Source organism: Macaca thibetana, chromosome 8, assembly GCF_024542745.1.
Source record: "Macaca thibetana thibetana isolate TM-01 chromosome 8, ASM2454274v1, whole genome shotgun sequence".
NCBI lineage: Eukaryota > Metazoa > Chordata > Mammalia > Primates > Cercopithecidae > Macaca > Macaca thibetana.
This window is the reverse complement of record NC_065585.1, coordinates 119052408-119078298: the sequence shown is the minus strand read 5'-3', so window position 1 is coordinate 119078298 and position 25891 is coordinate 119052408. Positions and strand designations below refer to the sequence as shown.

Genomic DNA, 25891 nt, shown 5'->3' with positions numbered 1-25891 from the left:
TCTATGAGAGCTAAGTCTTTATGCAATCTTCAAAATAGGACAAGAGGAAAACTGGGTAACATTCTTTGATGCAGGGGGTGGGTTATTTGTGAGAGTGTGAGGTCACTGGAAGACCATAGAAAGTGTCATCCATAGGTAGGATTTGAACACATGGAAATGATGGGAAAAATAATTATCTGATTGGACTACCATGGGCAGAGCATCAAGGAAGGAGTAAAAAAGACACCAATTTGATTGAAACAGGCCAGAGAGAAAGGCGTTAGGGGAGCTGGTTGGAGAGGGAGACCTAGTTTTCATGATCATCAAGCATTTGTCTTGATTTCATGGGCAACTGGGAAAAAATTATAGTATTATGACAGAAGGGTTAGTTTGATAAAAATTATAGGGTGGATTAAGAAGTTATATTTCTAAGGAAAATGGTCACAATTCTAAAACTACTGTCATCATTAATACACTATAAAACTTGTAGAGGAAGAATCTATACTTTGCTTTACACAAAATAATCACATAATTAAGGTAAAAGGCCTCTGAAGCAGGCTCAAATATTTCCAAATGAAAAAATTTAATGAATGAATGCATGAACAAATATCAATGCAATTTGTCAAAATAAAATATTGATATATTCCAAACAGAAAATATTTAGATATTAATATCTATATAATACCAATATTTATAGATATAGTAATAAAGTCTTCTTCTATTTTAGGATCACTGTTTTTACCAAGGATCCATAGTACATGAATATGATTCAGCTGCCAGTATCAGTACGTGTAATGGTCTAAGGTAAGGCAGAATATCTTTCGTTTTCCTTTATGAGTTTTCCTATGGATTTTCAAAGAAATTAACTTCGTTGATTTTCTTTTATCACTCCTGGTATACAGAAAAATGAATAAGAAGAAAGTTGCTGTGCACTTTTAGCAGTTTCAGCTCTAGCCTATGATTTGAGTTTTGACAAACAGATGTCCATTGCATAGTCCTGAACGAGACATGCTTTGCAGTATATAAATAAGGGATTCATATTTGGAAGATTACTGATAATCATTTAGTCTGGCCTCTCATTTTATTGATCAGGATACTGACTGAAATTAGAAACTGTCTCCTGAATATTTCATTTGCTAGTGGTAAAATTGAGTCCAAAACCCAGGTCTTTTGAATACTAGTTTTGTGAATTCCCATTATGCCATGAGGCTTGACCCATTTAGTTTTTACTAAATCCAGCTGTGTTTGCAGCCTCGTGAAAGTAAAAATTCAGAAGTAAGGCCTATAGTTCTCTATAGATCATAGGCTCATGAACAAAGAAGGATGATGTAGAGAGGTAAAGAGTAGAAGAACAAGGAAGTTTTGTCTTTAATTATGGGAAATTTACTTGACTAGTTCTTAGTATTTTCAAGAATGAGAACCCCTTTAGTGACACAATTACCACATATAAGTATTTTTACTTTCATATATTTACTTTTATATATATTCCACGTCGTGATAGACATAGAAACTCACATAATTTTTGCAATAAGTCATAAGACTTGACAGCGGTCCACAACCACCAGTGGGACTTGCTACCCTACCTGTACTCAAAGCAGATATTAGGCTGTGCAACTTCTGAAAATCTAGTAAGTTGACTCTTAGAAAAAAGTATTGATTCAGTCAAAGGCTACGTATCATCGCATTTCCTTACCACTGAAAGCACCCTCCTACATGTTCATGAGGCGCTGGCTTTGTAGTTTCTCTTTCTTGAAAAGACAAAGTCAGTGCAATGAAATAGAGCAACTATAGACCTTGAATATACATTGTGTTCCCAATTTCTACAGGGGATTCTTCAGAGTAAATGACCAAAGATACCTCATTGAACCAGTGAAATACTCAGATGAGGGAGAACATTTGGTGTTCAAATATAACCCGAGGGTGCCGTATGTTGCCAATTATTCCTGTACAGAGCTTAATTTTACCAGGAAAACTGTTCCAGGCGATACTGAATCTGAAGGAGATCCCAAAATGAAAGTGAGTATTATTAAGTCATCTTTACCCCAAATGAAACACCTTTTATTTTCTTGATGATGTCTAGGGAGAAAGCATGAGTCTAGCTAGTGAAATGTATGTGTTACTTTGAGTCTGGCACTTTATCTGATATTTGAAATTTGAAAACTTTTGTTTCAGTTATCTATGTAAAAAGTTTATTTTCATAGAGTAAATCTGTTTGTTTCATGAGTTTCAACAAAGGATGATTCTACAATCCTACGTATAGATTGATAGCACTGGGGCTATGAGTAGTTGGAAATAATGGAATTTTCAATGTCCTAAAACATAATCTAGAGATATTTATCTTTCCTTGTCTTCCCTGACATTTTTTTGCAGAATTATTGATGGCAAGCTATGGTCAGCCCTTTTTATCATCCAAATATTTTAATGGTTAAGGACAATTAAGGATAAAACAAGTTCAGTTTCTGGTGGGATGGTTGTATAAACATAGTCCTTGGAGCTTTAGGTTTTTCTACACAACTAATCTATATCTCCTTAAATTCCCGTGGATGTTAGCCTGTAAACTACATTGTTGTTTTTCTTTTTCATATGTCCTTGATTCATATAGTGTCTGAAACATACTATATGCCTAATGGATGTTTCTTGATTGAATAAATCAACAAATAAATGATTACCTAGTCCATAGAAAAATGATTTAGCCAAATCTTTGAACAATTTACCTCTGGTTTGTCCTCAGAGAATGTGTACATACCTCGGTGCATGCATACTGAAACCTGAACACTTAGAAGAATCTCCTGGTATTGGTGTTTCATAGACATAAAAGATCAGCCAGGCATGGTGGCTCATGCTTCATGCCTATAATCACAACACTTTGGGAGGCTGAGGCAGGTGGATCATTTGAGGTCAGAGTTTGAGACCAGCCTGGCCAACATGGTGAAACCCTGTGTCTACTAAAAATACAAAAAATTGGCCAGGCAGTAGTGGCGTGTGCCTATAATCCCAGTTACTTGGGAGGCTGAGGAAGAAGAATGGCTTGAACTCAGGAGGTGGAGGCTGCGGTGAGCTAAGATCTTGCCACTGCACTCTAGTCTGGGTGACAGAGTGAGACCCTTTCTCAAAAGAAAAATAAATAAATATATAAAAATAAAAATAAAAGATCTATAATTAGCAAAATTTATACATGTTTCCTTGGAATTGAGACTACTGAAAATTAGAAAGTTGAGAGGCAGGGGAAGGAGTACAAGAAATGCAGTCGGTCCTATTACTCCATCCTCTGTTTTAACTGTCAGGTACAGATGGATGTTTTTCACACAAGCTTACTAATGAAGCATTGACTCAGTAAATGAAGAAAACAAAACCTAAATGTTAAAGTATGAGTTTATGATTCTTTACAACTCTTATTTCACCTGAAAGCCTAAACAAAGCATTAGGAAAAAGAGCTAATCCATGCTGGACTTAATACCAAGTGATGGTTTGATGGGTGCTGCAAACCACGATGGCACACATTTACCTACATAACAAACCCACACATCCTGCACATGCAGCCTGGAAATTAAAAAATAAAATAATTTTTTTAAAAAAAGAAAAGATAAAAAGAACAAATAGGAAATACTACAATCCGATATATAGGACCCCATGTTTAATCATATAGTAGATCTCATTTAGATAAATTTATATAATTTTTATATATTCATGTGCCTCCCCATTTTGTATCAATAATATTAACATTTCTTATCTTGAAAATATTAGTTTTTTTTCCAACTTAAAGGGTTAAGATAAAAAGTGTTTAATATACTTCAACTGGATTTTCCTTAAATTTACAGGCTATCCATAATGAAAAGTACATTGAATTGTTCATTGTTGCTGATGATACTGTGGTAAGTTTTCAGCTGAACATATCTCTCTTTATTCTTCCTTGTAGAACTTGTAGTTATGATTCTAGCATAGAGAAAAAGGTATTCTAATCAGAGTTCCATTCTAGGCTCAAAGTCCTATTTTTAGTTTTCCAAAGCAGATGTACATAAGAGACTATAGGGTCCTTTGCCACAATAGCAGACTAACCCAAAATAGAACACCTGTCCCCATTAAGAATGTATGGAAATGCTGAATGACATACAAAAAATTGAAAACATTTCAGCAACCTATTGTTAAGCTCAAAAGAAAAAGTGGAAAATCTACAACTACTAAAAACGAAGAAGAAAATCTCTGTCAGAACAGTAAGTAAAATTTAAAGGCTTGGTGATCCCGATATATAGAATGCAAAAAGAGGCAATTAAGAAATTAAACCCCTGAGAAGCAAAATACTGAAATTTGGAAAGGAGACCTCTGCATCATTCTCAGAGTCATAAAGAGCTGCCCATCTCAGAAAAGGGAACTAGAAACGCTCCACAGAAACTGCAAGAAATAAAGGAAATTTTCTGTCTGCCTGTAGCCATGAGCAGGTAAAATGTTACACATGGGAAAACAAATCTGTTTGTGTTATGCACAGATGTGGGACATGATATTATATATTTCTTCAGATGCAGCATTGCCAAGCAAACTTTTTAATATAAAAACTTATTAGAGGCCTGCTAAACTGCTGGAGGTCAAGTCAAAAATGCCCTAAAATGACTCTTTAATAATCTAAGATAAAATGAACTACATAAGGAAGCCAACCAACTTAAAGAAAAGGAAAATAAGCTCTCCAGGATCTGTAAATCATCCAGCGATATTTCAGACTATGCTATAACATTAAATTATATATTTTAAGTTATTAAAGATGTAAAGATGAATAAAAATGATGTTAAAATAACTAGAAAAGACTGGAAAACAGGGCAGGCATACTTGAAAAACTACCTGTTTTAACATTTATAAAAGGAAAAAGTATATACCCTTGGAAAAATTAAACAGAAGATTAGACGCATGTGAAGAAATAATTAGTGAATTGTAGAGTGGAGGAGTTAGAGAAACAACCATTTCTCCAGAGAAATAATAAGTTGGAAACTGTAAAAGAGAACATAAGAGATATTAATTCAGAATATGAAGTTTATAAAGAGTGAATGGGAATGACTGGATGACAGAGGACAAATGAGAGGCAATTCTTGAGAATCTTCCAGAAGGAAAGGAATAAACAAATCAGGTAACATTGTAGAAAAATTTCTGAATATCAAAGACAAAGAAAAAATCTTTTAAAATCAATTATAAGAAAGAGATAGATTGACTATAAGTAAATCACAAACAGAGCATACCTTTCAAACAACAGAAGACATAGTTTCTAGAACAATATGTTCAAACAGCTAATGCAAAATGTAAAATTTAAATTGAGTACTAAAATATCAGCAAGGATAAAGGTTGGGAGAAAGAAATCATACTTAAAATGTTCTATGGGAATTTTAGATTAGGAATGTAAAGGTAGTCACAATTTTACACTTGGTAAGTAAAGTATGGGTGTTAAAATTTTAATTGTAATCACTATTAACCTAGCAATTAGAATGTAAATATCCCAAAACAGTAGAGGGGGATAGATGGATTTGAACATTTAAAAAAAAAAAAAAGACCAATCCAACAGAAAGTCTCAAAGAAAATACACACATGCACACATATGCCAACAGTCATGCACCGCATAACAATGTTTTGGTCAATAGACCACATATATGAAAGTGGTCCCATTGGATGATAATGAAAAATTCCTACACTAGTGACATCATAGCCATCATAAAATTATAGCACAATGTTTCACTCATGTGTCTGTGGTGATGCTGGTGTAAACAAACCTACCACATTGCCAGTTATATGAAAGTACAGCACATACAATTATGTATAGTACACAATACTTGATAATAAAAAACAACTATGTTGCTGGTTTATGTATTCACTATGTTATATTTTTTATTGTTATTTTATAGGGTATTCTTATTGATATATTTAAAAAGTTAACTGTAAAAGAGACTCAGGTGGGTCCTTCAGGAGGTATTCCAGGAGAAGGCATTGTTATCATAGGAGATGGCAGCTATATGTATATAATTGCCCCAAAGACCTTCCGGGGGGACAAGTTATGGAGGTGGAAGACAATGATATTGGTGATCCTGATTTTGTGTAGGTTTAGGCTAATATGTGTGGTTTTTGTCTTAGTTTTTAACAAAAATTTAAAAAGTAAAAATAAAAATTAGAAAAAAGATTACAGAATATAGATATAACAAAAAATATTTTTGTACAGCTGTACAATGTGTTTGTATTTTAAACTGTTGTCTAAAAAGTCAAAAGTTCAAAAATTTTTAGTTTATAAAGTAAAAAAGTTACAGTAAGCCAAGCTTAATTTATTATTAAAGAAATAAAATTATACTTGTATAAATATAGTGGAGCCAAGTGTACAGTGTTTACAAAGTTCACCGTGAGGTACAGTAATGTCCTAGGCCTTTACATTCACTCACTGATTCATTCATTGATTCACTCAGAGAAACCTTCAGTCCTGTAAGCTCCATTCATAATTAGTTCCCCAGGAGGCATACCAGTTTTTTATTTTTTGTCATTTACAACATTTTTTGTACTTTTTCTAAGTTTACATATACAAAAAGCATTATGTTACAATTGCCTACAATATTCAGTATAGTAACCTGCCCTATAGGTTTGTAGCCTAGGAGCAGTAGGCTATACCATATGGTATACATGTGTAGTAGGTTATAACATCTAGGTTTGTGTAAGTATGCTTTATGATGTTTGCACAAAGATGAAATCACCTAAGAATGCATTTCTCAGAATATATTCCCATTGTTAAGCAATGTATGACTATATTACATATATACATACATACATATAGAATTGTAAATACAAAAATAAAATATGTGAAAGTAATTCCAAATGTGTCAGAAATTAGAGTAAATGTAACAATTACATCTGCCTGTTAGAGGTTAGAAAGTCTTGACCAGGCATGGTGGCTCATGCCTGTAATCTCAGCACTTTGGGAGGCCAAGGCGGGTGGATCATCTGAGGTCAGGAGTTCAAGACCAGCCTGACCAACACAGTGAAACCCCGTCTCTACTAAAAATATGAAAATTAGCTGGGCGAGGTGGCACGCGCCTGTAATCCCAGGTTCTCAGGAGGTTGAGGCAGGAGAATTGCTTGAATCTGGGAGGTGGAGGTTGCAGTGAGCTGAGATCACGCCACTGCACTCCAACATGGGTGACAGAGTGAGACTCCCTCCATCTCCCAAAATACAAAACAAAACAACAACAAAAAAAGAAGTTAGAAAGTCTCAAACTGTATATATAAAAAAGGATATTATGACATTTATAAGAAATATAGCTAAACTTCTCAGAAACTTGAAAAATCTCATTAAATAATAACATAAAGTAGATCTTTCCCCCCAAAAAGATATCTTATTATTTTAATAGTATGTAAAGGATAATTTATGATTTAAAACGTTATTTGAGATAAATTGGAAAATTAATTAGAAAAAGAGTACCAGAAGGACATAAAATATGAAAACACCTAAAAACAAAGTATAAAAAGATAACAAAAATGTAACAGGCTTGCCAGAGAAAGCAGGGTATTTTTTAGCTCTTCTCTATCAGAAAATTTTAAGTCAAGAGGAATAGCTTCAGCAAAAATTGATAAGATTTGAACTACAAAAATGTAAGTTGGATCTAACCAATTGATATACTACCTTGCATTTTTTTAAAAAGAATATGTATATTTTTCATGTACAAATAACATATTTGAAAAAATTAACAGGGTATCTGGCCACAAAGAAAATAAATAGAAATAACAAAGAGATATCATAAGATCACTTTTTGCTTTTTTACCACAACCAAATTAGAAGTTATAACAAAAATTGTTTAATTAGACCATTAAAAGACAATTGGTTGGGAAACTTAAAGCAAAATATATTTCCAAATATTAATTGTCTAAAAAATTAAATCTGAAATTATGGACTATTTATAACTGACCAAAAACAAAAAAACACTAAAGTAAAATTTACTCGATACAGGTAGCATACCAGTATTTAGACATTTGTCAATTTAAACAGTTTTATTAAGAAAAAAGAAAGAAAATAAAGAGACTAAGAGTCCAACTAGAGAGATTTGAAAACAAAACAGTATAAATCCAAAGAAGATAGAAAGAGGAAAGTAATTTAACAATGAGAAAAATCAATAAAACCACAAGGCGAAACAAAAGACAAAAAAACGTCCAGTGGAGTAGTTCAACAGAGCCGAGTACTAGTTCTCTGAAAACATTAATGAAATAGACAAGCTTCTGACAATGCCGATTAAAAAAAATAAAAATATATGTAAAGTTAGAAAATAAAATATAATTATAAATAAAATTAAGGTTACACATCATTAAAATATACGAAGAACTATGTACCAATAAATTTATAAACAGAAGTATGTAGTTAAATGTTATCAAGCTGACTCAACAATAAATAGGAAATCCCAAAAATATTTACAACAAATTTGAAAAATTACATAAGTAGGCCACAACCTATCAACAAATAAAGACACCAGGCTCAGACTAGTTTGGTGACAAGTTTTACCAAAGTTTGTTGTAATAAATAACCTTACCTTTTACAAACTGTTCCAAAGAATAGGAAAAGAGGAAAAAATCCCACATTTTATATGGTTATTCTAATCTTTGTATTATTTATCTACCACTGTGTCATAAACTAATCAAAACCTGGTGGGTAATCAATGACTCATGCAGCTGCAATAATCTATTGACTCCACTGACTGGCTAGTCTAAGATGGCCACGGTCATTTGCCTGGGACGTGGTATTGGGTTTCAGCTGGCCATGTCTCTCCAGTGTCCTAGCTGGTTGTGCTTTCTTGCATCATAGCTGGGCATCAAAGCATCAAAAGAGAGGAGAGGCTCCAAGGTGCAAGAGCCTTTCAAGCTTCTGTTTGTACATGTTTACATGTCTCACCCAAAGTAAGTCATATGTCCAAGCCTAGAATCAACGTTGGAGGAAACTTATAAAAAGATACAGATACCTGTAAGAGTGATTCCTTGAGTCATTACAATAACAATCTATGACAACTGATAATATTGGTAACAAATCTAGACGTGATCTTATGAGAAAGTAAAATTATAAGCTAATTTCACTTATAAATGCAACTTCAAATGTCCAAGAAATATTTGCAAACCCAAGCCAAGATATATCCATAAACAGTTTACATGAGAGTGATGGTTTCCTCCAGTGATGTGAATATTGCTTTGCTTTGACATGAATAGATATTTTTAAATTGATAATCTCAAAAATATATATATATATATATATATATATATAGTAGGTATTTGTGTATGTATACACACATATAATTCAACACTCATTCATAATAAAACGCTTAGGATATAAAAAATGGAAGAAAATAAAGTAAATTTACCAAACTCCTGTTTAGTATAAACATTAAACTTATTAATAAAATGCTGGCAGTTTTCCTCCAAAATTGGGAATAAGGTACATATGCTCATTGTCACCAGATGTTTTTAGCATTTTTACTGAAATTCCCAGCCAATGTAATAAGAAAAAAAAGGTAAGACCCATTTTAATTGAAAAGATATAACATTTTTACACATTAAAAATAGAGGAAACTGTAGTTAACCTATGAAAAAAATTTTAAATTGAAATTGTAAGTTCTAAGTACTAAACAGATAGGCCTACACTATCATGTTGCTGAGAAATTTTAAAAAGAGTGCTAAGAGACACTATGCTCTTAATAATAATATACGTGTTATCAAAGACTAAGAACAGGTTATTAAAATTTTTACTCAGATACTAGGAGAAGGGTTGCTTGGTGTTATTTTAGTTGCATTAAACTGGGCTTTATGTGTATAGCTCTTGCACGTGCTGCTTTAATACCGTCTTAAAATATTTAAGGGTTTCTTTATTTACGTAAGTTCCTATGGTAAATCATCCATTTTCATTTGACAAATAGTTAATGTGCGTTCAGTATGCTAGGTTCTGAGTATTAATGATATATATGATAGCCAAACAAAAAGAGCAGCAGAGGTCAGGTGCGGTGGCTCACACCTGTAATCCCAGCACTTTGGGAAGTCAAAGTGGGAGGACTGTTTGAGACCAGGAGTTTGAGACCAGCCTGGGCAACAGAGCGAGACCCCATCACTACAAAAAAAAAGAAGGAAAAAAAAATAGCTGGGTGTGGTGGTGTGTACCTGTGAATCTAACTACACAGGAGGCTGAGACAGGAGGATCAAATGAGCCCAGGAGGTCAAGGCTGCAATGAGTCATGTTCACGCCAATGCACTCCAGCCTGGATGATAGAGCAAGACCTTGTCTGGAGGAACAACAACAATAAAAAGGGCAAGAAAGCAAGAGAAGGGTAGAAAATGTGAGCATTCCGATCAAATAAAATAAGGAAACCAAAGGCAGTCTTTGGAAACATGTTGAGAAGTTTACATATCTTGAAGATAGTGTGGAATTCTCAGCAGGGAAGTTAAGTGAGGATATGGATGATACACTGACAGCTAGCAAGTTGAAAAAGAAGAGCAGAACACAAATGTCTGAATCCTGGGGAACACCAACTACTAAATAAAGATTTGGCAATAAAAGTACAAAGCTCATACCTAACCATTCCTCCTCCCTCTCCTCTGGTTGAAAATCACTGATTGATAAAGTACCTAATCTTTGTGATCCCTAAAATAGCCTCAGAATCTCTCTCCACAGTGAATTTTAGGCAATGACTTTTGGGTAATTCTTATCTATCAAGCAATCAATGGAAATCCTGTTGGGAAACATATTTGTCATCCAGTATTTAAAAGGATAATGGGAACGCACAATAAAATAGCAGGAGTGTACGGGGTAATAGAAACCAAGAAGTTAAGAAATTTATTGAAATTGAAAATGGTCAACATTAAATGTGGACAAGATGACCAGAAAGGAAAATATATTCACAATTTATTTGATAATTAAGAGAATATTTGTGGGTTTTTAAAAATAGTTTCAATGGAATAGTGGCAGTTATAATCAGAGTGTAGTAGGTTGAGTAGGTGGGAGATGAAAATTGAAGAATGCTATATCTTAGCATTATTTTGATATTTAACGTAACAGGAGAGCAATGGGATGGTAACAAGCAGATACTTGTAAGATTCAGGAAAGACAAGTTAATTTCTTATTTTTATTATGAAAGAAGTTTGACCATTTGCATTTATCCCTACAGTACACCTTATGTTAATATTAAGTACATTTGATCAAGTCTAAATTGATAATTGATACAAGATCCCGATGGTACAAAAAGGGAATGCAGTTAAAAGGAGAGAACAAAAGTCAGAATAGACGGGACATGAAAGTCTGGTTTGCCCTCATAGCTGTTTCCTGGAGGGAAGGGGTAGCTACACTTTCCTTTCCCTGTTCAGCATATCTCCGGCTCCAGTGGGGTTTTTTTTTATTACATATTCTTTACTTTGTGAACACCAAGGACACAGAAGGGTTAATAAAGTTGCTGTTCTTTGCCATATATTGATTGCTTTGTAGCTTTAATAGGTTTGTTTCATCTATATGATAAAAAATGGACTCTAAAGAACACTAATCAGTTGGTTTAATAAATTAATGTAATGTAGTATAATGTAATGTGGAAAGGAAACAAAGTTAGAAGGAAAAACTTGAAGTAATACTAAACCTAAGCACGTCTTTAGGAGAGCTGTCTTTAGTTATTTTATATCAAAAACTTATTTAAGTTGTCTGGTGTTTAGCTGAATGAAAGGAGTTCTCTTTCTTCATTAGACCAATGATTTTTTTTTCTTTGTAATAGCTGACGATGAATGAAGTATTTTGTTGAGCTTTTATGTAACTCCTATTGTTAATGAATATTAATATGATATTTATATTTCCAGTATCGCAGGAATAGTCATCCTCACAATAAACTAAGGAACCGAATTTGGGGAATGGTCAATTTCGTCAACATGGTAAGGTTTGATATAGTTTTTGAATCAAGCCAATAATATGAGTGCAAAGAACCTTTCAGCACAGATCTCTGCCGGACTATTGTAGTCACCTGATATTAAGGGAGTACAAAGCACAAAGATTCACCAAGTAGACTCATAACAAAAATCCACGGGAAAAAGTAAAAACAACAAACCACAGCTCTGAATTTTCAATTTTCGATGTAAATGGCATTTAATATTGAAATAAGTTTCAAAACTTGGTCTCTAACCACAAAATTTATGAAGCAATGTACAAAGAATATGAAAATCAATCACTATAAACCAAATCGCACTACTTTAAATCACTGCTCTGTGAAGTTGTATAATGAAAAGTCTTTTAAGCTATAATTTGTTGTCCATGGTTTGGCATAGAAAGTGGAGTGTTTCAGTAAAATATATTAAAATGCTTAATTTGTCTAAATTAGAATGAGGTATACAACCCTTTTAAAAAAACAAATTGTGAATTGCAACACATTTTTTTTTTTTTTTTTTTGCTGACTCATTCTGAGACACCTCAGCCCTATTACTAGGATAAAGAGACCCCATAGGAAAAAGCTGTAAGGAAGGCCCCTCTAGGCCAATGGTTACTAATTCACCAGTTGAGGGACATTTAATCTGCTTGTAGTTTTTGGCTATTGTAAATACAATGGCTTTAAACATTTGTGTATAGTTGTATGTGCAATTATAAAATTTCATTTTTCTTTGGTAAATAACGAAGAAGTAGAAATACTGGGTCATATGGAACGTGTATGCTTCTTTACAGTAATATATTCTTTGAAAGAAAGTTACTATGCACAGCTCACACTTAAGAAGTGTAAATTATGCTCTTCCTCCTTGACAATGGAGCATCTACATAAATTGCTTGAAATTTTTCTACGCAAGAGCTTTATCTCTTTTCTTCCATTAACATGTATTTAATAATTTATTTATATCAGTGGATATTTATTTCGTACTTTGAATTACAACCTAACACTACTTTATTTTGTTGCTCAAATTGTTTCACTTTTGTCCATTGGGCAATATTTCAGCTGTTCTATGTGTCCCTTTGGCATACCCTCATCAGTGTATGTGTGTCTGTGTGTGTGTCTGTGTGTGTGTGTGTGTGTGTGTGTGTGTGTGGTATTTATAGTGTTGGATTCTATGAACTTCTTGGATCTGTGATTTGCTGTTTTATACTATTTTTGAAAATTATTGACCATGATCTCTTCAAATATTTCTTCTGCCTTCTTATCTCTCTTCTCTTTGTTGTATTTCTATTATATGAATATTAGATCTTGTGGTTTTCCCACAGCTTTGGACCTTCCCCTATGTGGTTTTCACTCTTAACTCTTTGTGTTTCCATTTGGCTAATATTTTTTGGGCCAACAGGATTCTTTCCTCACCCATGTCTAGCTTACTGATGTACTCATCAATGGTATTCTGTGTGTCTACTATATATGTACTCTGCTATTTTCATCCACTCTCTTTTATAGTTTCCACCTCTCTGCTGAAATTCCCTCATCTTTTCAAGCTTGTTTTTCAATATATTCATTTTTTTTATTACTACATAACAAGTTACCACAAACCTAGCACCTTAGAACAATACTCATTAACGATCTCACAATTTTTGTAGGCAGGAATCTGGGTACAGCATAACTGGGTTCTCTGCTCAGGATCTCAGAATGAGGAAATCGGGCCTGGCGATCTCAGCTTGTTATTGTTAGCAGAATTTAGTTCATGCAGTTGCAGGATTGAAGTCCTCAAATTCTTGCTGGCTGTCTGCTGGGGCCATCTCAGTTACTGGGGCCCCTGACAATTTCTTACCACACAGTGCCCTCTTGGACCCTTTTACAACATGTCAGGTTTCTTCTTTGGGCCACCAGGAGAAATGCTGCCGCTTCAAATTACTAGACTTGTTTTAAAAGATTAAATTAGGTCTACCTACAGTAAGTTCACTGTTATTCAACTCAGAATCCTCTGATTTGGGTACCTTAATTGCATCTGAAAAGCTGTAAGCTCCCTTTATCTTTGTGCTGTATCATAACCTAAATATACTAATGAAATTCATCATACTCACAGTGCTGCCCACATTGAAAGGGAGGTCATTCCACAGTGTGTTAGTGTCCAGGAACAGGAATCCTTGGGGGCCATCTTAGAATTCTGCAAACCACATCCATCTTTTCCATTAGAGCCTTCAACATATTACTGATAACTAATTTAAATTTCCCATCAGACAATTTCAGCATGTGGGTCATCTATGAGTTTAGTTTTGTCAGCTCTTTTCTCTCCAACAGTGGGTTGTCTTTTCATGCTCTTTTGTATGTTCTTTAATGTTTTATTGGATAGTAGACAGTATGCATAGTAGAGTCTAACAAAATAGTATTTATGCCTGAAATGGTGCACTTCTTCTTTTGCTAGGTCATTAACATGTGGAAGTCGATTAATCTGGTCAGAAATTGAGCTGGTTTTGCTGTTGCTACTGCTACCTGCAGTGAACTATCAACTGCGTATTCATCTAGTGTTACTTTGTGCATAGGATGGGTCCTGCATTGTTGGAGAGCTTTTCCCCTTATTTCTGTTCCATTCTCAACTTTAGGCTTTGACAGCCAGCACCTCCCTTCACATTCTCACCCCTTCTTCAATAGTGGCCTGTTGTTTGCTCCTCAGTGCCTTCTAGCCTAGTTATGGGGCCCAGAGCACTTTCTATTATCCTGATTTAACCTCAGTCTTAGGGAAGCCCTGTCCATGGGTCATTGGCTGAGTATTTCTCAGTGTTCATTTTCCTCTCCATTGGTAGGAGATCCCGAATGGTCTGGGCTCAGGACAGTTTCCCACCTCTCCTCCAGGAGTAGAAGCCTATTTTTGTTTTGATTTGCTTTGTTTTGTTTTCCTTTTCTTCAGCTGTAATAAATTTTGATTTGGGTTCTGGGGGGAAAATTTGCTATAGCTCCCTTGGCAGCTTAAGGCTTGTGTTCCTTGGGGAAAGAGTTCGGTAGATGTTATAATTTTTTTGCAAAGCAGCAATTCTCCCCTTCTTCAGGCCCACCCCACTGAGAGAGGTCATCTTGAAACTCCCTCTCTGTCCCCCACTGTGGTTGTCGGCATCCACGGAGGCCCATGGAGATCAATCTGTGTGCGGACCTGCGATCCCTGTGTCTGGATCTCCATGGGGCTCTGCATTCTCCTTCTCTCCCATACTTGGCCTTAAGCAATTCATTAATGATATTTGGTCAATTATTTCTACCCGTTAATAAAGTGCTCACCATCTTTCTTTCTCGTTATCTGCCACAAGGGAAGTGTTCTGGCACCACCTCTCCTTGAAGGAGACTGTCTTTGCCTAAGGTTCAGGCACACTTGTTGGCCCTATTGCCTCAGTTCTCAGGTGGACTCAGAAAAAAATATAAGATTTTGTAGTTTCTCTGGCTTGTCCTTTTTGTCAGGGTAGAGGCAACATTCTTTCTAACTTCATACATTGTAGGCAGAAGCAGAACTTCTCCCAACTATTTCAATTTATGTCTGTGGAAATTGAAAATTTTCCCCATGCCTTTTTGTAAGAGGGAGGAAGGAACAGTGTGGAGTGCAATGATTACATCTCATAATCACTTCTGTTTTCTTCCATTCCTTTTATCTTACAATTATGTCTTTTATCACTTCCCTGGCATTGACCCCAACTCAAGATTAAAACTCTCTCCTTGGTTTCTAATCTTCAAATAAACATACATATAAAACCATTGCATAGTGCTGAACTTTTACTGAAGATTTGTAGTTTAGATTGGGAGGTTACATAGCACATTATAAAACAAACAATTTAAGGTAACAAAGTCTAAAAGCCCATGTTCCTGGCCATTGTGTCCCTTCTTACTGACCCTTTATTATCCTTCACAGAGCCCATACTCATATTATTTCACTGGGTCCTTTCTTATTTTGACTTTCATTATGTCTTCACCCCTTTTAACTTAGAGATTCCACAGTTATTTCCCTACTATAAAGAGCAGTTCAATTCTCCACAACCTTCCATATGTGTGTATCCAAAACTATCCAAGAATTTAGCAGATAAAGCATGGCTTTTATTTTATAAGATTTGTTCTTATGAGAAGAAAATATAATCAGAATGACAAATAATATTTCCTTTTGCACTTGTGTGTAGTCTTGTAAATGTAAAGCCCACTTATGAATAGAGAGGGTCCGAAAATCCCAGGTTAAAATTATTGCTATGTCGTGAAGATTAGGGCCAAGAGCCCGGTGTGGTGGCTCATGCTTGTAATCCCAACACTTTGGAAGATCAAGGCAGGAGAATCACTGAGCCCAGGAGTTCAAGACTAGACTGGGCAACAAAGTGAGACATCATTCCAACAAAAAAAAAAGAAGAAAGGAAAGGAAAGGAAGAAGAGAGAGAGAGAGAGAGAGAGAGAAAGAAAGAAAGAAAGAAAGAAAGAAAGAAAGAAAAAAGAAAGAAAGAAAGAAAGAAAGAAAGAAAGAAAGAAAAGAAAGAAAGAAAGAAAGAAAGAGAGAGAGAAATGAAGGAAGGAAGGAAGGAAGGAAGGAAAGAGAAAGAAAGAAAGACAGGTGCAGTGGTATGTGCCTGTAGTTCCAACTACTCAGGAAACTGAGGTGGGAGGATCCTTTGAGCCCAGGATTTCAACTTTGCAATGAGCTATGATTCACCACTGCACTCCAGACTGGGTGACAGAGTGAGACCCTATCTCAAAAACAAACAAACAAAAAATTTAGGGCCAAGAGGAATAAGGATGCATATCACAGGCTTTGTAGATTTGAAGTCAGAGTTTGACTAGATGTCTAACTTCAGGAGAGTTTAAAAGGCATCTAATTCTCATGATTATGAACTGACCTTTTTGGCCTCTATTGACACATGGAATTGAGTATATTCATATCTTGCAGGTTACGAAAAGTAGAATATTAACACAAGTTTATTGTTACAGGAATGATATAAGTATTACCCTTCTTATTGACTAGTTACATTGCCTAGTAACATTGTATGAATGATCATTCCATTTCCGTTTATTCAGTGTTGATACTTTATCATTCACTGTCTTTCAACCTACTTGTACTGACTGTTGTGGAATATAAAACTGATACAACACATAGTCCTTTCTCTCAAAATTCCCATAACAATTGCATAAACTCCAACTTCTTTTGTCCTGGCATAAAAGTACCTATCACTCAGGTGTTTACAAAGCAGGTAGAAATAGGTGTGAGGTTTATAGGCTACAACTATTTCTGCCTGCTTAGAGCAATCCCTAGTAACATTTCTCAGATTTAAAAAAAAGGTAGTTACAGAAATCAAACATAAAGATCGAACACAGCAGGTAAGTTTTTGAAAACCAATACCAACTTTCTAACCTGTCACAGAACGAACCCTTGGCTTAAAGTATGAAGGTGAATAAGGAGCAGTCACACCACCTGCCACTGTTAGTAAATTTATGCTTTTAGGCCAGTTCTAAACTCAGAACTTTAATAAATTTTTCCAGCACATCTTGAGACAGTGCCTGTAAGACTTATGATAGTTTGAGGAGGTAGATCTTTCTGATTAAATTTCACTGTTGCCCAGAAAATTCACCAGGTATTCTGGGCAATGCACTCTGTCCCCTTTTGATATATCTGTTTGTAACATGAGGCTTGCACTGTTTACTTATATACCTCACAAGTTCAAATTATTGTTTTTGGGAAAATGTGAAGGAATATAGTAATATTGCAGAATCTTTCCAGCAACCTGACTTTGTGAAAAATGGTTTCTTCTTTGAATAGATTTATAAAACCTTAAACATCCATGTGACGTTGGTTGGCATTGAAATATGGACACATGAAGATAAAATAGAACTACATTCAAATATAGAAACTACCTTATTGCGTTTTTCATCTTGGCAAGAAAGGATCCTTAAAACAAGGAAGGATTTTGATCATGTTGTATTACTCAGGTTGGTAATTGCTCTATTTTCTTGCATACCTTCGGTGGATTATTACAAAAGAAAACAAAAAAATTAACAGAAAAAAAAAACTGTTTAAGCAGTTGACTTTTGGCTAGTACATAGGGACAAAATGTTGTTTGTACCTATACAGAAAATTTCCAAGCAAGGCACAGTGGCTTATACCTTTAATCCCAACATTTTAGGAGACCAAAGTAGAAGGATTGTTTTAGCCTAGGAGTTCAAGACCAGCCCCAGGCACCATAGCAAGACCCTATCTGTACAAAAAATTTAAAAATTAGCTGATCATAGGGGCATGCACCTGTGGTCCTAGCTACTTGGGAGGCTGAGGCTGGAGGATCTCTTGAATCCAGGAGGTTAAGGATAACATGAGCTGTGGTTGTGTCACTGCACTGCAGCCTGAGTGACAGAGTGAGACCTTGTCTCAATAAATAAATAAATAAATAAATAAATAAATAAATAAATAGAAAGTTTTCAAGTGGGCTATTTAATGATCTTTCTAATATTAATACTAGAAAAGAAAAAATCTGATATATTCATATTCCTTGGTAGACTTAAAAATGCCATTAGGTAAGCAAAATGCTTTTAGAATCCATTTACATTTTTTATGAACATCCAGAGCTAACTCCTGTCACCCTCCCATGTTGTACCATTCCAATATTCTACCAAAATCTGCCTTTTTGGGAAAGCACCTCACTCTCTGAACATTTCCCCTCATCAAAATCTGCCTGCCTGGTGACCAGCCCTTCAATACCGTCTTCTCTACTCTACAGTTGAACAGACAACTAATCTGATAAGTGAAACCTGTCAGAGCTTTAATATTCCTAACTAAAAGCATGACTTTGTCTAGACTACTCAATCTTTAATTTCTTTAAAAAGGGGACAATTTTTATCATTTTTGTTATTCAAGATACCTAGCACAGTACTTAGCCCGGAAGAAAAGGATAAGTAATTATGGAACTGAATGTAATACAACCTAATATTTAGTACAGTCCTGTTATCCTAAAGAATGCTAAATTGTGGAAGAAGTCCTTTGGAGTGATGCCATCTTTTAGCATCTCTTCTGATGCCCTAAAAGCTACTGTATTAGACTAGTGCCCACTTTTCCTACTTTATATACCCATAATATCAGTATTTCTCCTAAGGTCTGCAAGCCCAGCCTGCTAATCTTCTATTATTATTTAGATGTTGACTTTCCGTCTGAACTCAAAAACCTGAAGCTTCCGATACCTGTAGTTGGAAGTCAGATTCAGTCCTTTGGCAGATTAATGAGAGTGAATCAGACCTCCAAAGTAACATAATTCCTGTTTTTTATATCTGGGATGGCCCATAGCGTATATCTCCAGAGGCATAGTTGTGCCTGGCTTGTGCTTGAATATTCATGCATTAGCATGCCCCAAAATCATGGGGAACGGAGCGTAGTAAAACATCGCCATAAACTTCAGAGTGAGCAAGATTAACTCTTTTACCCTCTCCTTATACGTGTATTTTTAAATATTTAATAAATAAACCCAAAAATATTTGAATGGGTGTAAGTAGAAAACTTTTAACTGCCTTAGAACATCTCCTATTCTAACCAGTAGCTTCTCATATCAATAGGATGTCTGCAAGTAAGGAGATGGGGTGAAATGCTACTAAATAGCCAATTGAGCATCATATTTGGGACTTCTTATGTGTTAAGTTTCTTGGGTATCTGTCCTTCTGTATTCATTAGATGTAGAAGTGGCAAGACAGTATATACAGCATTATCATGTGTTACTTGATGTCAAGCGACCATGAGAGAACACTCAAGATTATTCTTGTCCTGGTGCGTTCCCTCTATATATGTGGTTTTCTCAATATCCCCAGAGTTTAAAACGACCAGAATTCTGTCTTTCCAAGAAGCATAGTCAAATATTGATGCCTAAAATGTAAGAAGAGAAACATTTCAGTAATAAAGAAAAAAATGGTCAAAACAGGTCTAGACTGAAAGGGGTCATCTAGTCTGACCACCTTTTTTGTCTTTGAGTTCTGTTACATTCCAGGTGTGACCCTTTAGCCCTTAATGGCTCTTTTTAAAGTGGTTCAACTCTAAATAATATCCCTGAAATCAAATCAAATTTGGATTCCTATAATATAAATATCTACATTTGTCTTTTCAAGTAATCCAAGAACAGTTCTCATTTTACCTGACAACTCATTTAAGTGTTTTATTGTAGCTATCAAACATACCTGAGTTTCTATGGTTGATTAAAAGTCTTAACATTTTTCAATTGTAGCTAATCAATCATGGTGTTAAGTCCATTCACTATGTTACTTTGTTTTTCCTTCTAAGCACTTTTAAATTTCATTAATTAATTAATTAATTTCTGGTCTTGTAAGTGGTTTTATCCAAGGCTGAGGGCAGAGTAGACAGAGTCAAGTAAAATGGGATTTCGATTTTATTTTTTGATTTGTATTTTTTGTTTTTGTTTTATACTTTTCTACAATTTCAGTTTAAGATTGCACTGGCTTTTTTTTTTTTCTTTTTTTCTTTTTTCTTTTTTTTTTAATTGAGTTGGAGCCTCACTCTGTGTCCTGGAGAGCAGTGGCACAATCTCAGTTCATTGCGACCTCCCCCTCTCGGGTTCAAGTGATTCTCCTGCCTCAGCCTCCCAAGTACCTGGGACTACAGGTGTGCACCACCATGCCCAGCTAATTTTTTTATTTTTAGTAGAGATGGGGTTTCACCATTTTGGCCAGGATGGTCTTGATCTCTTGACCTCATGAATCCACCTGCCTCAGCCTCCCAAATGCACTGGCTTTTTTAATGCCTCGAATATCCCGCAGGTTAAAGATGAGCTCAATATCAACTAAGGTCAGCCTCAATTCCAAAACTCCAGAAATAAGAAGGCATTTTCACATGCAAAAGCATTGACATTGTTGGGGTTCACTGCAATTTGATCTTTGTGTTAATTAAACTACTAACTCAGATTGAAGAGTATATTTGCATCTTTTTCGTAGTGGGAAGTGGATCTACACACATGTGCAAGGAATTTCTTATCCAGCGGGTATGTGCCTGCCCTATTATTCGACCAGTATCATTAAGGTGGGCTGTGTTTTATTTATATTACTTAGTAATGTTTGAATAAAATTTTTGTAAGTCCTGGGTTCCATGGAAAGAGATTATGTGTTCATTTTGTCATATATACTCACTACGATATGTCATGAACAGACGGTTATGTTTTCTTCATTAAATGAATAAAAAATGTTTCATTAAAAAATTATAAATGTTGAGGGCAAACTCATTTTGTTCAGAGTTTAAAGATCAGCATGCAATGATTAGTAAAGCTCTTTTGCTCTTTTGCATATGAAATATAGCTACTTATAAGGACAAATAACGTACACACAAGTTGATGGCTCATTTGGCAAGTGAGGATAATTGTTCTTGTGCTGATAATAAGGTACATAAACTACTTCCTGTATCATATCAAGACGACCTGTCAATTCATTTTTAGAAAGCATAAGACCTAAAAATTGTTGACTCCTTTTTTTTATGTGATCCTTTCCAAGTCTCTAAGCTTCTAGTAAATGTTGTCCAAGTAACCCCATCTGAGAGATTCTTGAAAACACTAAGGTTTCTATTTATTTCCTTTATGTTGCTGCCTAGTTGTTGCTATGCTTTGTCTGTTATTAAGATCAAAGACCTCAAAGCTAGCACTTATTTAAATGACCACATGACTTATTTATTACATAATTATTTTGTGCTTTTAGCTTTTCCTATGATATTTCAGTAACATAAGTTTTGGATCATAGAGTCAATTTCGTCTGATATATGCTGTTAGATTATGCTACTTAGACTATGATATATGCTATATATGCTACTTAGATTATGATATTATAATCACTCCAGAACACATTTTAAACTTTATATGAGTAAGATGAGATGACCAAATTAGGTATGTTTTATTAGCTTTATAGTAATCTGATAGCCCACCTCTTTTTGGAAATTAATTTTGTATTAACATAGAAATTAAAGCATACAATAGAACTATGAGCCAAGTTAACCAATTCTTCCATGGATTTGATATATCTGACATTTAAGTGTTTCTCGTAATAGAAACTTCCTCTTTAAGATTGTATAGCATTGTTGTGCAATGGGAGACTATAAGCTGAAAACAAGAACCTCACGTTTCTGTTTGTATAGAATTTGGATATCTAGTACAAAGAGGACAATCAATATTACTTATTATATTGTGTAGGATATTTATCTTAGTTCGTTCTAGCTGCTGTAACGAAATATCACAAATGAACAGGTAAGAAACAATAGAAATTTATTTATCGGAGGCGGCTAAGAATCCAAGATCAAGTCCTTAGCAGATTCAGAGTCTGGTTAAGGCCTCTCTGTCTCATAGTTGACACCTTCTTGCTGTGTCCTGACCTGGTAGAAGGGGCAGGGATCTCATTCAAGCCTCTTTTATAAGGGCATTAATCCCACTTATGAGGGCTCTGCCCCCAAGACTTAATGACCTTCCAAAGATTCACCTCCTAGTGTCATCACCTTGAAGTTAGTTTTATACCTTCAACATATGCATTTTGAAGAGGTAAAAATCATAATAATGTTAGTTAATAGTTTTTAACTATTTATAAGAATGAGCTTCTATAAATCTAACAACAACTATCACCATGCCACAAAGAAGGAATTTCAAAATGTTAGAGCTAGAGATATTTAAAAAGTCACTTTCTTGGGCTTCTTATATAATTAAGGAAACTTAGGTACAGGGGAGAGAGGTAACTGAGTCCATGCCTTTTTAAATAGTTACCAGTTAACTAGGAGCTAGAAGCCAGGTCTTTCAACCACTAGTTTGAAGCACTATGTACTACAGTGTGCTATCTTTCAAAAATTTCTAATGCAATTTTTTTTTCATTAGGATCTTTTGCCTGACACAAACATAATTGCAAACAGAATGGCACATCAACTGGGGCATAACCTTGGGATGCAGCATGATGAGTTCCCATGCACCTGTCCTTCAGGAAAATGTGTGATGGACAGTGATGGAAGGTGAGGTTCCAACAACACACAGAATACACTTAAATAATTCAGAAGTGGGCTGGGCGTGGTGGCTCATGCCTGTATTCCCAGCACTTTGGGGGCCAAGGTGGGTGGATCACCTGAGGTTGGGAGTTTGAGACCAGCCTGGCCAAGATGGAGAAACCCCATCTCTACTAAAAATACAAAATTAGCCGGGCTGGTGGTACATGCCTGTAATCCCAGCTACTTGGGAGGAGAATTGCTTGAATTCGGCAGGTGGAGGTTGCAGTGAGCCGAGATCACGCCATTGCACTCCAGCCTGGGATACAAGAGCAAAACTCCATCTCCAAAAAAAAAAAAAAAAAAAGAAAAAAGAAAAAAGAAAAAAGAAAAGAAAGAAAGAAAGATGGATGAAAGAAAGAAAGAAAGAAAGAAAAGAAAAGAAAGAAAGAAAGAAAGAAAGAAAGAAAGAAAGAAAGAAAGAAAGAAAGAAAGAAAGAAAGAAAGAAAGAAAGAAAAGGAAAGAAAGAAAAGAGAATTTCAAAAGTGGATTTTGAGTCAAAACCCATTATTACAGGATATGTTGTAAAGCTATGGAATTTCCTAAAATGTCTATTACATAACCAGGCATGAGAGTTTCCTTTCTGGGGCTAAATCTTACCAACTGGTAGTGTCTCTCTCTAGTGATACCATGAGAGAAATCCCAAAACTCTTTCTGGGCAAATTGCAAAAGTACACCATGAACAATTATTACCAATCACTACCAAGGCAATTAGGGGAGAAATAGACTCTGCATGCTTTGTTTTGTCATCTTCTCTATAAGCTACAATGTCTTCCTTCACATCTTTATTCAAATGTTATTCCCACCAATGTTTTCCCTGGCCACCTGTTATCTAGATCACACACATATCCTGTCATTTCACTTCCCACTCCTTTTGTTTTTTGTCTTCTCCTTAGTACTTATTACTATCTAGCATATTCTCTGTTTCATGCATTCAGCTTATTTATAACTTTACTCTTCTGCTGAAATATAAGCTAGTCCCACAAGGTCAGAGGGTTTTGTCTGTTTGGGTCACTGTTGTATCACCACTCTACTGGAAAAGTCCCAAACACATATTAAATACTCCATAAATAGTTACAGAATAAAAGCACGTCCAGCATTCCCCACTGTACTGTAAATTGCCAGGCAGTCAGGTGCTAAGTCTCGCACATCTTTGAATCCCTTCAGAGCAAGTATACATAAAGCATTGTATATAGTAAGAAAAGTTTCTTGGTGATCAATGCTTCCACACATTGATTAAATGAAGTAAAGTGGCTAACACAGCCAAATGAGATTACTGGCATAGAATAAGAACTCAGTAATTAATATTTAGTTTACATTATTATTTACATAATTAGCATTATTTTACAGAGTCCTACCATCTCAGTCCAGTGTAATCAAGATTCTAAAGTCCTACTGTATTTAATCGTTATGTCAATAACAATGTTAAGGAAGTCAAAAGAAAAGGAAGATGGAAGGGAGATAAATTTCAGGTTAAGAAGTATATCACATTCCTATGGATATGTACGTTATTAAATAAACCGCTTGTCTTAACAAATTTATAGAGAACCACTTTGTGCCAGGCACTGTGTTAACTAATGTTTATTTTTTAAAATCGCACATGATATAATTATTGCTTTGAGATGCTTATAATCTAGTAGAGATGATAAACAAGTATATAGGTTATTTCAAGAGGACCAAATTAAAGAGGATTTGGAAGCAATAAACATACACAATCAGTCTATAATGTGGGCTTCAGGAAGGATTTGCTAGAGGATCTATAGCCAAGATATTTTCACTAAAATAGCATGTGTTCACTGTGTTTTGAGAAGATATTTTCTGTAATAAAGTAACCCAGTTACTTCCCTGCTCTAACAGTAAACATTTACATTTGTTCTTTCTAAATGCTTCATAAAATGCTCATAGCTGTCGCACCACTATGCATTGATAGGATTAATATTTATTTTTACTTCATTCTATCTCTAGCATTCCTGCACTGAAATTCAGTAAATGCAGCCAAAACCAGTACCACCAGTACCTGAAGGATTATAAGCCAACATGCATGCTCAACATTCCATTTCCTTGCAATTTTGATGATTTCCAATTTTGTGGAAACAAGAAGTTGGATGAGGGTGAAGAGTGTGACTGTGGCCCTCCTCAGGTATTTGCAAACAATGCTATCTTTAAATTGCAAAATTTATGATCAGGTAGAACCTAGGTAGGGATGTGACCATTAATCAAACCAACCATGGTGTTCCTTGTAAAGCTTTTAAAATTTTTGCTTTCCATTTTTATTTTTATTTTTTAACAAATTATTGGTGCAGCCTCATTCCAAGGCTTCTTATCAAGTCATGAAACATGTGTAATGACCTTGCTGGAGATCAGCAGCATCACCTTTCCTTGTTTATATACAATTGGTTCTGCTTGTGACAAGGGCCCATAAGTGTCCTTAAGTCTGATGTCTCATGCAGAGTCTGCTCTACAAAATCTCTTACTCAGTCAAGTTTTATTTATTAACTTTTGAGGCTAGCCTGCATCACAGTTGGATAGTTCCTGTTATTGGAAAACTCTTAATAGAGCACAAACGTTCTAATGTTTCATGTATTTATCATAGTTGTGGTCTCTGGAGCATTTAGGGAAAGCCCTTGAAGCAAATTTTAAAGTAATTCTTAATATGCTTTTCCCCATCATAGAAGCTATTTCTTTCAAGAGCTTATCACATAGGTATGTGTTCTATACAACTGCCTCTCAAATTAATAAATGCAGATGAATCACCAGGGGACGTTGTTAAAATGTGGACTCAGATTCAGTAAGTATGGAGTGGTTCTGAGATTCTGCACACTTACCTAGCGGCAAGGTTACAGTGATGCTGCTGGCCCAAGGACCACAATACCAGGAGGTCTAGTAGGACAGCAGTTAGAGACTCCATAATCAGACTGGGGACAGTGACCTGTCCAAAGTCTATAAGAATGTCTTCAAATGTCTCAGGTTAAACGTAAAGAGGCTCTTAATTTTGGAAACTGATCCTCCTGTCCATATGCATTCTTT

At 35.1% G+C, this 25891-nt stretch overlaps 1 protein-coding gene across 1 annotated transcript in view; it reads left to right on the top strand.

Annotated features, from left to right (window-relative positions):
• The window catches only part of ADAM7 (ADAM metallopeptidase domain 7), a 64029-nt gene that overhangs the window by 19630 nt on the left and 18508 nt on the right, over window positions 1–25891 (top strand). The window contains exons 5-12 of the mRNA XM_050800292.1: window positions 707–783; window positions 1806–1995; window positions 3798–3851; window positions 11800–11871; window positions 17635–17804; window positions 20796–20880; window positions 22703–22833; window positions 24830–25004. Of these exons, the coding sequence (XP_050656249.1) occupies window positions 707–783; window positions 1806–1995; window positions 3798–3851; window positions 11800–11871; window positions 17635–17804; window positions 20796–20880; window positions 22703–22833; window positions 24830–25004 (954 nt within the window). The remainder of the gene's footprint in view (window positions 1–706; window positions 784–1805; window positions 1996–3797; window positions 3852–11799; window positions 11872–17634; window positions 17805–20795; window positions 20881–22702; window positions 22834–24829; window positions 25005–25891) is intronic.